The following is a 16595-nucleotide window of genomic DNA, read 5'->3' on the forward strand; positions in this document are numbered from 1 at the left end:
TGTGCTGTGTCTATTGGAGGTGTAGCACAGGATCTTATACAGAGTTGTTAAGACCAACTCATTCAGATGCTATGAGGATCTCTTGCAATAGCCCTTAGCATAGAATCATAGTAGATTAGGGTTGGAAGAGACCTCAAGAGGTCATCTAGTCCAATCCCCTGCTCAAAGCAGGACCAACCCCAACTAAATCATCCCAGCCAGGGCTTTGTCAAGCCAGGCCTTAAAAACCTCTAAGGAAGGAGATTACACCAACTCCCTAGGTAACCTATTCCAGTGCTTCACCACCTCCTAGTGAAATAGTTTTTCCTAATATCCAACCTAAACGTCCCCCACTGCAACTTGAGACCATCGCTCCTTTTTTGGTCATCTGCCACCATTGAAAACAGCCGAGCTCTGTCCTCTTTGGAACCCCCCTTCAGGTAGTTGAAGGCTGCTATCAAATCCCCCCGCCTCCCCACTCTTCTCTTCTGCAGACTAAATAAGCCCAGTTCCCTCAGCCTCTCCTCATAAGTCATGTGCCCCAGCCCCCTAATCATTTTAGTTGACCTCCGCTGGACTTTCTCCAATTGATCCACATCCTTTCTGTAGTGGGGGCCCCAAAACTGGACGCAATACTCCAGATGTGGCCTCCCCAGTGCCGAATAGAGGGGAATAATCACTTCCCTCAATCTGCTGGCAATCCCCCTACTAATACAGCCCAATATGCCATTAGCCTTCTTGGCTATTAGGGCACACTGTTGACTCATATCCAGCTTCTCGTCCACTGTAATCCCCAGGTCCTTTTCTGCAGAACTGCCACTTAGCCAGTCAGTCCCCAGCCTGTAGCAGTGCATGGGATTCTTCCATTCTAAGTGCAGGACTCTGCACTTGTCCTTGTTGAACTTCATCAGATTTCTTTTGGCCCAATCCTCCAATTTGTCTAGGTCACTCTGGACCCTATCCCTCCCCTCCAGCATATCTACCTCTCCCCCAGCTTAGTGTCATCTGCGAACTTGCTGAGGATACAATCCATCCCATCATCCAGATCATTAATGAAGATGTTGAACATTAAACCTTGCACAAAAGTCTGTTCTCAGATGTATGTCTCACTAAAGGTGCTTATTTCCTACCTTTAGCACTTCAGTTATGGTACTATTTTCTATAGTAGTCCTGGTAATCAACTTCTAGTAACTGGAGCCATTTCATAGAACAGACCAATGCTAATGCTGCTAGAGCACATCATCCCTTTCAGCGGTTTCTGAAGGCAGTGCTGTACAGCCAAATGATTGCATAATTGATTAGTAACAAATTGTAGATAGAAGTGAAATCAGTGGCCCTTTTCACAATGTTTTGTGCATCTGTTTTATGTTGATTTTTTTGCTTCTACTTCTAGGTAATGCGAATAATCATTTCACTTTTTCACCAAGTGCTGGCTCCAACATCTCTCAGTTGATTCTTGCATCTAGATTTGACTATGACAGTGGTTTGGATACAATCTGGGACTACAGACTGCATGTCTATATAACAGATGACAATTTGCTGTCAGGTTCGAACAGAGCTACAGCCCTCATTGAAACTGGGACAGTGACATTAAGCATCAAAGTTATCCCAAAGCCGACTACTACCACCACTACTACAGTAAGTTCACTGAAATTCTGAATCTTCAACTTAATTCTGTGGCTGATGCATGGGCGGGTCTGTGTGGGACAGTTAAAACAACTGAGGGTAAGTGCACTCAAAAGAACACAAGAATTACTGTGGGCCCAATCCTGGGCAAGGGTAAGCATCTTCCACTTAAAGTGAAGTCAGTGGGAGACAGGGATCTCAGTGTCTTGCAGGATTGGACCTGTATACAAACCCATAATGTTTATTTTTTTATTTCACTTTCTACAACAAAAAAGGCACCTACCCAAAGGTCCAGGTACCCTGCCATCACCTAAGATCACAGCCAATACAAGAAAGCATCCCAAACAGCCTAGCCCCTGTCAAAATATCAATCCATAATAAAATAATTGATTAAAAATACCCCATTCTGCAACATACTCTACACCAGTAGTTCTCAAACTAGGGCCACCGCTTGTTCGGGCGAGCTGGGCTGGTTTGTTTACCTGCCGCGTCCGCAGGTTTGGCCGATCGCGGCTCCCACTGGCCGTGGTTCGCCGCTCCAGGCCAATGAGGGCTGAGGGAAGCAGCAGCCAGTACGTCCCTCAGCCCGCACCACTTCCTGCAGCTCCCATTGGCCTAGAGCGGTGAACCGCGGCCAGTGGGAGCTGCGATCGGCCGAACCTGTGGACACGGCAGGTAAACAAACCGGCCCAGCCCACCAGGGGCTTTCCCTGAACAAGCGGCGTCCCTAGTTTGAGAACCACTGCTCTACACCCCATCCCCTCTAACTCCCACTCTCCCTGCAAGCCTGAAAAAACAGATGGGCCCTGCTTGAGCTGTGGAGCCTACCATGTGGAGACTGTCACAGAGTCTCATGTGCAGAGCATACAATTGAGAAGTTATAGACTTTGGCAGCTGCATTGATAAGGAGAGAGCAGGAGTTAACCTTTGCCTGAGATATTAACATTTCTTCACGCATTGCTCAGAGACTGGTTTTTGGTTCCTAGCTAAACACTGCTTTGGCTGACTCACACATCTGTATATTTCTCTAATGACGGAATACAAATTAATCTCTGTGTGTGTGAAGATAAAAAAAAAAAAGGCAGCACAAAACTAGCTTTCAACCAGCCAGAAGGATATTTCTCCATCACTTGGATCACCCAAATATTATAACCAGTGACTGTCTGTGGCAAAAATTCAAGCGGTTCTATACACATCTAGCATATCCCACTCACCCACATCCAATGTTTTCGTGGGTTTCAAACACACAAAGTTGCAAAGAAATGTTAAGTGTGGGATGGAGTCTTTGATCAATGCCCTACATATGCAGTGGGAGTTTAGCCACTGGGTCCACGGGCCAACTGGGGGCCCCTGGCTTCTGCCATCTGGTGGGTGAGGCGGGGAAGCCCCCTCCCCCAGCATCCCCGACCCCATCCCTGGCAGAAGCTACAGGATGGGGAAGCCCACCCCCAGGTCCTCAGACTGTGTCCCCGGTAGAAGCTGCGGGATGGGGGGAAACCCCACAGCACCCCCTCCCTCCCCCCGCCCCTGTCCCGGGCAGAAGCTGCGGGATGGGGGAAAACCCTGCAGTGCCTCACCCCCACCCCGGCAGAAGCCGGGGACAGGGGAAGCCCCCTCAGTACCCTGACCCCATCTCTGGAAGAAGCTGCAGGATGGCAGGGAGATCCCCCGTGCCCAACCCCGCTCTCCAGCAGAAACGCTGGGTGGGAGAAACCCCAGCACCCTGACCCTATTCCCCCCCAGAAGTGCAGGAGGTGGCAGGGGAAGCCCCAGCACCCGGACCCCCACTGCGGCCCTGGGACTGGAGGAGCTCTCACTCCCTGCTGGAGCTGGTAAAATGTGGGTCCGGCTGGAGAATCTTGCCTGTATGCTCGGGGTTCTACTGATCGCCATATTTGGGGTCGGGAAGGAATTTTCCTCCAGGGCAGATTGGCAGAGGCCCTGGAGGTTTTTCGCCTTCCTCCGCAGCATAGGGCAGGGGTCGCAAGCTGGAGGATTCTCTGTGACTTGAAGTCTTTAAATCACGATCTGAAGGCTTCAACAGCTGAGATAAGGGAAATTGGGTGGGTCAGCTTTTGTGGCCTGCGTCATGCGGGTGGTCAGACTAGATGACCATAATGGTCCCTTCTGACCTTAAAGTCTATGAGTCTATGAGTCTATGAGCCTGGGGCCGTGTCATGGGGACAGAGCTTCTCCGGGCTTGGGGCCGCCATGGGGGCAGGGCAGAAAAGGGTTGTGGGGCTGATGGAATGGGAGGGTAGAACAGGGGTGTGGTCCTGGGGAAGGGGCAGAAAAGGGTGGGGCTGTGGGCGGGGCCACAGGCAGAAGGGGTGCAGAGGAGCCCCCCACTTGCTCTGGCCCAGGGACCTGGGAAACCTTATTCCGCCTTTGTATATATGGGACGTTCCATAGCAGAGCCACCTCAGGAAGAACTGTGGTTCAGAGTCACAATTCTTTCCCTGTCTCCATCACTTCTCTCAGAGGGAGGTAATTTGTGCCAGCACTTTACCAGATGCAGATTGCTTCTGTCATCCTGCACCATGTCAGCTCTACTGGCTGGTGTTTTAAAAAAGAGGGGTGTGCAGCCACGGGTCTGCCCCATTCTTCACTCCAGTCTCTGCCCCCCTGCTTGGTGGTATCAGCCCCTGCTCTCCCCAGCGCACCTGAGCCAAGATGTGGGGAAGTTGCAGAGGGTGGACAAGGGAGTGGAATCTTACATGCTGTGCCCTAAGTAAACTCACAGATGAGCCAAGTAGAGACAGGCCTGGATCAGAAACCTAGAATCTCACACGTGGAGTGTTTGAAATCACAGGAGCTTTGCTTTGAAAATGCCTGGATCCAAACTTCCTAACTGACTCCTATCTCTGTTAATATAGAAAAATACCCTGTAGTGAAAGTTAAGATTGCCACACACACACCAATCCATAGAAATCAGATGTTAAACTGCCTACTGGTACTTACTCTCTACCCCTTCTCCCACAGCCACACACTTTACCATTACCACAAACTACCATGCACCACAGATCACATATCACAACCTCAATTCCGCTTCCCTCATGCTACCAGCCTCCCAGCACCAGGATACCCCTGCATCTTCTCTCCCGCACTCCTCTTTCACTCAGTACTGCCAGCCTTCAGAGATCAAAAATCATGAGTCAGACCCTGCACATTGAGATTTTAAAAAAGCAACAAATCAAGCTTTTCCGTCTGTCTTTTGACTTTTTAACACCCCTCTACTTCTCTGCCAATGGGTGTGTGATAATTTGAGGTGGAAAAGTCAACCTTTAATGCACACCTCTCCCTGGCTGCTCAAATGGAGACTCCATTTATCCTCTCCTCTCTCCTAAGATAGACAAACTGTCATCCATTCCCTAGTACTGTCTTGACTTTCTCCCCTCCTAGTTTACCTCCATTGACAAAAGAAAGACTGGAAGGTAGTAGTTGGAGAACTACTGATCTAATTAATACATCATCATTCACACTCATACCTAGAACTTGTATTTCTTTTAGGGTTGATGGGTTAGCTACACATATTAAAGAATTTTGATATGTTTAATCATTCATATATGGGATAGTGTCTCTGCTGATCCTCACAGCCCGTCTCCTGTCCAGCCCCCTGAACCATGCAGTGGAAGCCATTTTGCCCGTGGGTGTTGCTTCAATCTAACTGAAAACAGTGGAATGTTGCAGCCAACTTTATTAAGGGCAGCCTCACTTTCACATACAGATAGACTGTATGAAAATGGTGGCCATCTTGCTGGTTTCAGTCCCATTGATAGTAATAGGAGATGGTGACCGTGTTGAATAAGGGAAAATTCATGAGTTGGTGCCTTTCATCATGTTTTCATGAGACAGGCAAAAAACCCGACTCCAAAAATCACTCGAGTCACAACAAATATCATGAGAGTTGCACTACCTCACCTGCTTCCAACACTATTAGTTGTGTCCATTTTGGGGTAATAGTTTGGTGAAGTTTGGTAGTTTGGTGGTAAATTGGATGGCCCTGCTGTGGCTCAGCTGTACTCGGAGGCTGCCTGGAGATTGGGCAGCTGCAGCTGCAAATCCTCATTCCCAATAGGTATCCTAGGAAGATGATGGTCCTAAATGAGGGCAGCCTATGGTCTCAGTCCCATCAAGAATAGTGGGAAATGGTGGCCATTTTGAAAGAGGGCAATTGTTGGTGAGTTTCTTTGAAGATTTTATGTGCCCAACCCTGCTGGCTAATAAGCTTTATGATGAAGAATAATGGAAAAAGATTACCTTTAACTGTAAATGTTTTCTTCCAATAACTACACATTGTACCAGATCTACTCAAGAATCATGTATCTGCCAGTTTTTGTGTGGATACTCAACGTTATTTTAAAGATATCAGTCAACAAGGAATAGCTAGAAACCCTGATGAATTTAGTGCAGAGACCAATTAAAAATTTAATAAAAACTATATAGGAAACTCAAAGGCAATAAAAACGAATAGTGCAAAATTTCACATGGAAAGGACACCGCAGTAGAGAAAAAACAATAATGTTTCTGAATATCTTTCATTTTGGGGGGAACCTCAGATATAGCTCGCAACTTTGTGGTTTAGGTTTTTTTCTAGAGCCAAGGAATGTCACATGAGAATTTGGGGTTTCACTTATTTTTATGTAATGTTCCCGATTCCTCTAGGATCAACGCATTTTTAGAAAGGGAATTGTGTTACTACACATTGAACTGCATACAATGATAGTGCTTTAAAACTTTCCAGTTTTGCCTTAGATAACTAGAAACTATTACCTCAACACTGAACAGTATTTCCTGTACTTCCATATACAAAGATAGTGAGGTAGAATCTTCTAGTTGTCTAAGGGTACATCTTCACTGCAATCGGGAGACGTGATTGCAGCTTGGGTAAACATACCTGATCTAGCTAGTCAAACCTAGCTGAAGTACAGGGCCGGCTCTAGGCACCAGCAAACCAAGCACGTGCTTGGGCTGGCACATTTTCAGTGGCAGCATTCTGGCCATCTTTTTTTTTTTTTTTTTTTGCTTCGGGCGGCAAAAGCCTAGAGCTGGCCCTGGCAGCAGCAGCACATCATGCACGGGGGGCGCCCTGGGGCCGCTGCGGTTCATGCCACGGGGGAGCAGCGCCCGCACCTTGTGGCTGGGCCGGGCAGGCTCCGAGCGTGGGACACTCAGGCTGGGGGCCGCCCGCGGGGCACACGGAGCCGCCTGCAGGTGTTGCAGGGCGGCCGCCCCCCAGCACCGCAGCCGGGGCTGGGCGAAGTGGCCCGAGCCACCCAGAGACTGCGGCAGGGCGGCCAGAAACAGCAGCAGCAGGGCCATAGAGGGCGGGGCGCTGCCGTGTGGGGCCCGCATCCCGCTCTCCGGGGCTCTGCTCCCTCTGGGGCTACCCTGCCCTGGCTCCTCAGCCCCCTGCCGGGGCAGTCCCCCGGCTCTGACCTCCCGGCTCCCAGCCGGTCCTGGAGGCGGGAGCCCTGGCTGGAGGAACCCTGGGCTGAGGCGTGGCCTGGGAGCCCCGCTGCTTACCCTGACCGTGCCAGCGCCGGACCGGCTGGAGGCAAGGGGGGAGCGGGCGGAGTCAGCACGGGTGGGGGGGAGCCCAGGGCTGGGGCGGCAGGAGGTGCAGGGGGGGGAAGAGAGAGCCCAGGGGTGGGGCGGCAGGGGGTGCGGGTGGGGGAGGGCACTGGTGGGGGCAGGGATGAGAGCCCAGGGCTGAGGTGGGGGCAGCCAAAAATTGTTTTGCTTGGGGCAGCAAAAAACCTAGATCCGGCCCTGCTCAGGTAACAATAGCAGTGGAGGGGGCAGCAGTCCAAGATGGGCTACCTTCCTGAGTACCACCCCACCCAGGACTCTGGCTACATATTTAAATGGCTTGGGGCTGTGCCACCATCCCTGCTGCTGCAGCCACACTGATACGGTTACTTGAGCTAGCTTCAAAGTTAACTCGGATATGCCTACACATGCTGCAGTCACACCTCCTGAGTGCAGTGTAGACATACCCTAAGGCAATCCAAAATTTTTAAACACAACCACTGCATTCATGTTTTAATGTAAAACACAGGAGCACAATCAGGAACATACTTTTTACACTAGGTGTCAACAAAATTCAGAGTTTGCATCATTTAAGAACCTTTTATTTATTTTTTTTCAAAGCCTGCCATTACGCTTCTGATCAGAACAGAAAATGTTTATTCTGAATCAGCTTGGTACGTGCCATTCCTCATTTCTGTTGGCAGCATGCTATTGCTTGGACTGCTTGGATACCTATCCTTCCTGCTGGCAAAATATATCCGTACCTACTGTCCACCAAAACCCAAAGCAGATAAAAGACCACTGTAAGTAATCAAAAAAAGAACATAAACACTAGTTTCCTTGAGAAAGAGTGAGTTTTTTGTTATTACTATTGAGAAATACCTGCTACTTATAAAGACAACTTGAAGCTCTGAGAGTTAATGGAATTTATACTTTGAATATTTTAGAGCAATATGTCATTTGCTGTAATAAACGTTACTAGTTGTTGGAATAGGATGTTGATTCTTTAAAGAGATGAGAGTCAAATCAAAATGACATCAAAACACTTGGTGGATTTACTGATACTTTAGTCAAATGCTTTAGCTGAACATCACAAGCAGAAAAAATAATAATTGTTTGTTACCACCAGAAGTCCCAGTCAGGATCATGGCAAAATTGTGCTAAGATCTTTCAGAATGAGAGAAAACTAAGGCTATGTTTTAGTCACAGGTATTTTTAGTAAAAGTCCTGGACAGATCACGGTCAGTAAACAAAAATTCACGGCCCGTGACGTGTACTTGACTTGTACTATTTACCCGTAACTAAAACTTGGGCCGGGGCCTGTGGGTGTTCTGGGGTGTTGGGGGGTGCGGTCTGGGGGTACCGTGGGTGCTGGGGGGATGGCCTGGGACCCCCGCTGGTGCTGGGAGGGGAGGACTGGGGGGGGCAGGTAGGCGCCCTACCCAGCTCCATGTGTCCCGGCAGCTCCTAGGGGGAGGAAAGGCTGGAGGGCTCCGCGCATGTCCCCCGCCGAGCTCCGGTTCCATTGGCTGGGTACCGCAACCAATGGGAGCTGTGGGGGCGGTGCCTGCAAGCAGGGACAGCACGCAGAGCCCCCTGGCCTCTCCGACTAGGTCAGGAGTTGCAGGGTCATGCCGGCTGCTTCCGGGGAGCCTCCCCCCCCAAGGTAAGCGCCGCCCCACACCCTAACCTCCTGCCCCAGCCCTGAGCCCCCTTCCACACTGCTGCTGCTGGCCCAGGGGCTGCCTCGGTTAGCTCCTCAACCAGCCGCACCGGCTGCTGCAAAAGTCACAAAGGTCACGGAAAGTCACGGAATCCGTGACTTCCGTGACCGACACGCAGCCTTAGAGATAAAATATTAACAGCAAGCTATTGTTATTATTCTAGAGGTGTGTGCAAGGAGTTTAGCAATTCGTGGTAGAAATGACAAATGGATACAGTGGCATATAATCTGGCTATTGTTATTATTTATTAATTGGTGCCAATGATTCAATTGGGCCACATTAAAAAGCAATCTTGATATTTTCAAGTCACATTTTAAACCTTTCAAATATTTTAAAAGATATTAGCTCAGCCCTAGAATTGGATGGGGAGTGTAATTTTTTAAAGTATAATTTTGGGGGGTGGTATAACTCCACTATGCTGTTATTGATAAGATTAAAAAATATACAGACATTCTTTGGGGAGTCACAAGAACAATATTCAGGGCTGTTTGACTGCTTCTGGTAGCTCAATAGCAGTAGTTAATAATGCTGAGGCGCAGCAGAACAAACATGCCCAAACTAAACAAACCGAAAAAGGTCAAACACAAAAAAAATCCCGTTTGCCAAAGGAAAAAAGAACAGATTTGTCAGGGCTGGAACTGGAACGTGATTTTTTTGTAGACATAGGTATTGCATATATTAACTATATTGATAACTTTATATTTTTATTACAGGAAAAACACACCAGGTATGTATCTTTTTTTAATGCTTTTATTACTTTTTAAGAACAAGTGCACCACTTATTAAGCTGCATCTCCACTAGCAGCTAGGGGTGTAATTCCAAGCTCCTGTACACACGCTAGCTCTCATCTGAGTTAGCATGCTAAAAGTAGTACTGTAGCTGTAGTAACATGGACAGTGGCATGGGCTAGCTGTGCCGGGAGTGTATCCCCAGGGATCAGGCGGGTTTGTACTCAGCGCTGCTAGCTGGTGTTGTTACTGCTGTTGCCCATGCTACCATGGCTACGCTACTATTTTTAGCATGCTAGTTCAGATGAGAGCTAGCACCAGCATATGTACACAAGCTGGGAATCACACCCCGAGCTCATAGGGTAGACATAGCCTTAGTCAGAGAAATTTGTAATTCCATTTTCAGATAAATAATCCATGTACAGGGATAACTGGGTGAAATTATATGGCCTGTGCTAATACAGAAGGTCACAATAGATGATCTAACGGTCCCTTCTGGTCTTAAAAAATCTATGAAACTGTTGCGTAAAGAACAAGCCTGGTGTAGCCTAGTGCTCTGGCATGGTGGGGCAGGAATTTATTAACTATTTTCCAATTAGCCTTACCAGCACTTTTCATTAGTTCAATCTCCTAAATACAGTTTGAGCTGACTCAGCAACAACCAGCTTTTGGACACTGGACACACAACCAGACCTTCCCAATTTGGAAGCCATGATTCTCACCTATAACAAGTGATTTTGGGTGCCTGGTTTGAGACCCTTAGAGGTGCCTGATTTTTCAGAGGCTGGATGCCTGGTACTTTCTGAAAAATTGGGTCCCTTCAAGTTGTCTCAAGTTGAGCACCCAAAAGTTGAGGCGGTGAGGGGGGAAAGGAAGATGGTTTGAAGTAATTGTTCAGGCTCAGACCCATCTGCAGTAATTATACATTTTAGGCCATCACATGCCAACCAACAGGGCCTGTTGGTGGCTGGAGGTGTTGATTGAAGGGAGATTTTTAAAAAAGCCTCGAAGGAGGGAACAAAAAAGGAAATGCAGAAATGTAGAGGCAGCATGCACCCTTGAAATTGGGCAGCTTCCATGGGTCTGTACTGTAGAGAAGCCCAGTCTCCCTACTATTGGCGCTCACTCTGTGGGTGCTCCAGGGAGCACCCATAGGAAAAAAAAGGTGGGTGCTGAGCACCCACTGGCAGCTCCCCTATCAGCACCTCCTCCTCTCCTCAGTGCCTCTTGCCCACCGGCAGCCCCGCCAATCAGCACCTCCCCCTCCCTCCCAGTGACTCCTGCCCGCTGTGGATCAGCTGTTCTGCGGCATGCAGCAGGCGCTGGGGGGGCAGGGGAAGGCGCTGATTAGCGGGACTGCCGGCAGGTAGGTCGCGCTGGGGCAGGGGTCGCAATAGGGCAAGAAGAGGCAGGGATGGAGTGTGGCCTTGAGGGAAGGGGTGCAGGGGCGAAGCAGGGAGGAGCAACCCCCCCCCCCCGGCACGTTAGAAAGTTGGCGCCTATGCTCACTACTAACTCAAAATGAGTGAAAATGGGGGTTGGGTGGGGGAAAGAGATTGCAAATATCCAATCCATTTTTCAAATCAGAATTTTGCTTGATTGGGTTTGTAACACTTTCTTGTTTGGCTTTCATGAACTTGCAAGTGCACAAGCTTTACAAGTGCAAATACTCATGAAAGCTACATTTTAGTTCAAATATTCCCCACAGGTAAAATTTACTCTCCTGCAGAGGGCCAGTTCAAGGGCTTTGGAGCAGCTGAATCCTCAGAATATGGCTTGAGTGGGAGTTCAGTTGTGCATAGAAGGGAATTTCTGCACAGAAGGGAATTTCATCCCCAAAGCAAATTATTCACTGTCAAAAAGTGTGAATAATTTTGAATATATGTGAATTTCTAAATCTGTTCAAACAATCAATGGAAAGTAAAATTAATTGAGAAAATTAGTTGTGGGAAATTATTCACCTCTAGTTCTAGGGCAAGATTGTCAAGTGTGACTAGCAATTTTGGATGGCCAACCTGAAACACCTCAAAGGGGTCTGATTTTCAGAAAGTTCTGATCACCTATCCTGTGAAAGTCAGGCACTTTTAAAGGTGTCTCAAACTCACTAGTCACTTTTGAAACTCTTGGCTTTAATATCTACGTATCACAGTCAAAAAAATTCTGATTTCTTAGGCCTGGTCTACACTAGGGGTGGGGGGAAATCAATCTAAGTTACGCATTACATGAATAATGTAGCTGAAGTCGAAGTATTTAGATCTATTTACCGTGGTGTCTTCACTGTGGTAAGTCGACAGCTGACGCTCCCGTGTCGACTCTGCCTGCGCCTCTCGCTCCAGTGGAGTACCGGAGTCGATGGGAGAGCGCTCGGCAGTTGATTGATCATGACTAGACTAGACGCGATAAATCGACCCCCACTGGATCGATCACTGCCCGTCGATCCTGCGCATAATGTAGACAAGCCCTTAGAATGTGCATTTTCTTTTCTGTAGAAAAGAAGAAAGTTAAGAAAGAAGAGGTTTGGGTAAGTACTGTAAGTCACAAACTAAAGTAAGTGTTTGGCCCATACCAGTCCTACAGTATGGTCAGAGAACCTGTGGAACTTTTGTATGATGCCAATGACGGAGATTGCAAGGTAGAATTCTTGGCATCGTTTGTTTCTGCCACTAGACATGTTTTCTACAAACCCACTATTTCAAAAATATTGAATAGTGCTATTTTTTAATTGTAGACATATCCTTGAGGTTTTTTCATATATACAGAGTGAAAATTGGAAGCCATCACTAGAAATACTAATGGGAATTTTAGCAAGTGGATCAATGATGCCATATTAGATCCTGGTCCCACAGATCTTACTCAGCCAATGAGAATCTGGTCTAAACAAAGACTGTAGGATTATTATTAATATAACAGTAACACTCAGATTCCAACTCAGACTGGTGCCCTGTTGTGTTAGGTGCTGTACATATATACGTGACAATCCCTGCCCTAACGAGTTTACAACCTAAAGAGACAAGACAGGCAAAGAGTAGGAAGGGAATCAGAGAGAAGTGATTTGCCCGAGATCACACAGTAGGTGAGTGGTAGAGATGGGAATAGGTGCAGGTCCTGACTCCCAGTCTGGTGCCCTGTCTACTAAGCATGAAGCTCCTTATCCACCAACAGTGTGCTGAGTGTTTTATAGAGGAGGGGTGAAATCCAGGCTTGATTAAAATCAATGGCAAAACTCCCATTGACTTCAGTGGGGCCAGGATTTCACCCAAATCCCTGCCTGAAAGGATTTACAATCCAGACAGACACATAAAATAGAGTGAGAGTAACAGGATGCAGTGGGAAGCAGAGTGACTGAACAGTGACACTTAGCAGGGCTCGTTAGGTCCGTGATTTGTTTGTGGGGCTTTAGGGTAAGGATTTTCAACTATCTAGCTTGTTACCTTCCTACCTGAGGAAAGGACTATGGTGAAAGGCATTTTGGAAGAATTGTGATTTATGGAGGGATTGGATGAGGAGATGGAAATGAGGTGAACCAGGTCAGGGTTTTTATTTAGTGACATTGGAAAAACAAAACCAATGTGACCCGTTAAATCTGGCCCAAAGTGTGATATTAAACACTGAGAAAGCAGGCATTGAAAATAAGGAATCTTGAGCTAGTCAGGCTACATAATGCTGTCATTAGGGCTGGTCAAAAATTTTCCATCAAAGTTGTTTTCGAAGGGAAAATTGGGTTTTCAACTAAAGCAAACACAGTTCATGAAAAATTTTGTTTCCGTAATATATTTTGGCTTTTCATTTAAAAAAAAAATCCAAATATCAAAATGTTTTTGGCCAAAACCTGAAAATGTTCTATTCAGAAATCCCACCATGGTGCCTCATGGGAGTTGTAGTTCAGGTGCATCATGCCCCCATTCACCTCTATGGACTGAGCTCCCCAGCCAGACTATATTCCCCATCCCCCTATATCAGACACAACAGAGGTGGAGTCAGGGGGGTCAGAAAGGAGATTATTATCCAAAGGCCAAGCAGAAGGAGAACAACAAAAGGCCTATTTCTCCACTCAAACTAATTTTACACGGTGTAACTACATTGACTTCAACAGCACTACTCCTGACCAGCAGCAGTGTAACCGAGAGGAGACTCAGAGTATGTCTACACTCTGAAATTAGGTCAATTTTATAGAAGTCGATTTTTAGAAATCGATTTTATACAGTCGATTGTGTATGTCCCCACTAAGCGCATTAAGTCGGTGGAGTGCGTCCTCACTACCGTGGCTAGCATCGACTCATGGAGCAGTGCACTGTGGGTAGCTATCCCACAGTTCCAGCAGTTTCCGCTGCCCACTGGAATTCTGGGTTAAGCTCCCAATGCCTGATGGGGCAAAAACATTGTCGCGGGTGGTTTTGGGTACATGTCGTCAGTCTCCCCTCCCTCCATGAAAACAACTGCAGACAATCATTTCGCGCCTTTTTTCCTGGGTTACCTGTGCAGATGACATAGCACGGCAAGCATGGAGCCCGCTCAGCTCACTGCTGCTGTTGTGAGCACTGTAAATACCTCGCGCATTATACTGCAGTATGTGCAGAACCTGACTAAGCCACGGCAGCACAAGGACGATTGTGAGGAGGACATGGACACAGACATTCCTGAAAACATGGGCTGTGGCAATTGGGACATCATGGCGGCAGTGGGGCTGGTCGATACAGTGGAATGCCGATTCTGGGCTTGGCAAAAAAGCACAGACTGGTGGGACCGCATAGTGTAGCAGGGGTATGGGATGATTCCCAGTGGCTGCGGAACTTTCGCATGCGTAAGGCCACTTTCCTGGAATTCTGTGAGTTGCTTTTCCCCACCCTGAAGCACAGGAATACCAAGATGAGAGCTGCCCGGACAGTTGAGAAGTGAGTGGTGATAGCCCTGTGGAAGCTTGCAACGCCTGACTGCTACCGGTCAGTTGGGAATCAATTTGGAGTGGGCAAATATACTGTGGGGACTGCTGTGATTCAAGTAGCCAATGCAATCATTGACATTCTGCTATCAAGGCTAGTGACTCTGGGAAATGTGCAGATCATAGTGGATGGCTTTGCTGCAATGGGTTTCCCTAACTGTGGTGGGGCGATAGACGGAACGCATATCCCTATCTTGGCACCGGACCACCTTGCCAACCAGTACATAAACCGCAAGGGGTACTTCTCAATGGTGCTGCAAGCACTGGTGGATCACAAGGGATGTTTCACCGACATCAACGTGGGATGGCTGGGAAAGGTGCATGACGCTCGCATCTTTAGGAACTCTGGGCTGTTTGAGCAGCTGCAAGAAGGGACTTACTTCCCAGACGAGAAAATTACTGTTGGGGATGTGGAAATGCCAATAGTTATCCTTGGAGACCCAGCCTACCCCTTGCTCCCATGGCTCATGAAGCCATACACAGGCAGCCTGGACAGTAATAAGGAGCAGTTCAACTATAGGCTGAGCAAGTGTAGAATGGTGGTAGAATGTGCCTTTGGACATTTAAAAGCTCGCTGGCGCTGTTTGCTGACTAGGTTAGACCTCAGCGCAACCAATATTCCCATTGTTATTGCTGCTTGCTTTGTGCTCCATAATATTTGTGAGAGTAAGGGGGAGATGTTTATGGTGGGGTGGGACGTTGAGGCAAATTGCCTGGCTGCCAATTTTGAACAGCCAGACACCAAGGCGATTAGAAGAGCACAGGTAGGTGCGCTGCGCATCAGAGAGGCTTTGAAAACCAGTTTCATGACTGACCAGGCTACGGTGTGACAGGTGTGTGTGTTTCTCCTTGATGGAAACCCGCCCCCTTTGTTGATTTTAATTCCCTGTAAGACAACCCCCCCCCCTTCAATCACAGCTGGCAAAGGAAATAAAGTCACTATTGTTTTGAAACCATGCAGTCTTTCTTTATTTAAAAAAAAAAAAAAAAAAAAAAAGGGAAAAAAACTAATAAGGTAGCCCGGGTGGGGTAGGGCGGGGTGGGGGAGGAGAAGGCCACATTGCTTATTGTAGCCACACTACAAATCAAAACTGTTTGAATGACAGCCTTCTGTTGCTTGGGCCATCCTCTGGAGTGGAGTGTCTGGATGCCTGGAGCCTCCCCCTTCCCCCGCATTCTTGGGCGTCTGGGTGAGAAGGATATGGAATTTGGGGAAGAGGACAGGCGGTTGTACAGTGGATGCAGCGGTGGTCTGTGCTCTTGTTGGCTTTCCTGCTGCTCCACCAGACGCCTGAGCATGTCCATTTGCTCCCCCATTAGCCTCAGCATTGCATCCTGCCTCTTCTCACCGTGCTCACTTAATGCTTTCCTGGACTCTGCCACTGAATGGCTACATGCATTCAGCTGTGCCCTATCAGTGCGGGAGGACTGCATGAGCTTGGAAAATGGCGAGTGCATTTTTTTGGTCTTCTAATCTGCTGTCCAGAGCGGTCACATTGGAGCACTCTGGGATAGCTCCTGGAGGCCAATAACGTCGATTTGCGTCCGCACTACCCCAAATTTGACCCAACAAGGTCGATTTTAGCGCTACTCCCCTCGCGAGGGAGGAGTACAGAAATCAATTTTAACAGCCCTTTAGGTCGACGGAACGGGGTTGCTTGTATAGATGCAGTCATTATAAAATTGACCTAACGCGGCTAAATTCGACCTAACCCTGTAGCGTAGACCAGGGCTCAGGCTCTAAATCTTTTAGTTCTGATAATGACATGATTAATTCCAGGGTAATAGAGACTTGTGTACTTCTAACATGACATTTGGAGTCATTTAGCAGGTCAGATCCTATTAATTCTCCTTTGAACATTTGGTAGCAACACCCTTAGCCACAATGGCTTTTGTTGCCAGTTCTGATTAAACTCACCCTAATGCAATATTCAGGTCATATAAATCTGCTTCAATCCATGTAGGTAAAAATGTCCAAGTCACTGCTTCTCCTCCTCCTTTCATTATTTCACAGGTTTGATTTCACATTGTGTGTCTCTTCATAGGAAATGACCAAGATAAACACT

The 16595-nt window shown here is 47.7% G+C and overlaps 1 protein-coding gene across 1 annotated transcript in view; it reads left to right on the forward strand.

Annotated features, from left to right (window-relative positions):
• Positions 1–16595, forward strand: part of CDHR3 (cadherin related family member 3) — a 74516-nt gene that overhangs the window by 47730 nt on the left and 10191 nt on the right. Inside the window, exons 15-17 of the mRNA XM_026648903.1 lie at positions 1373–1617; positions 7759–7940; positions 9575–9588. Coding sequence (XP_026504688.1) covers positions 1373–1617; positions 7759–7940; positions 9575–9588 — 441 coding nt within the window. The remainder of the gene's footprint in view (positions 1–1372; positions 1618–7758; positions 7941–9574; positions 9589–16595) is intronic.

The sequence above is a fragment of the Terrapene carolina genome, unplaced genomic scaffold, assembly GCF_002925995.2.
Source record: "Terrapene carolina triunguis isolate 2854851 unplaced genomic scaffold, T_m_triunguis-2.0 Scaffold68, whole genome shotgun sequence".
Classification (NCBI taxonomy): Eukaryota; Metazoa; Chordata; order Testudines; family Emydidae; genus Terrapene; species Terrapene triunguis.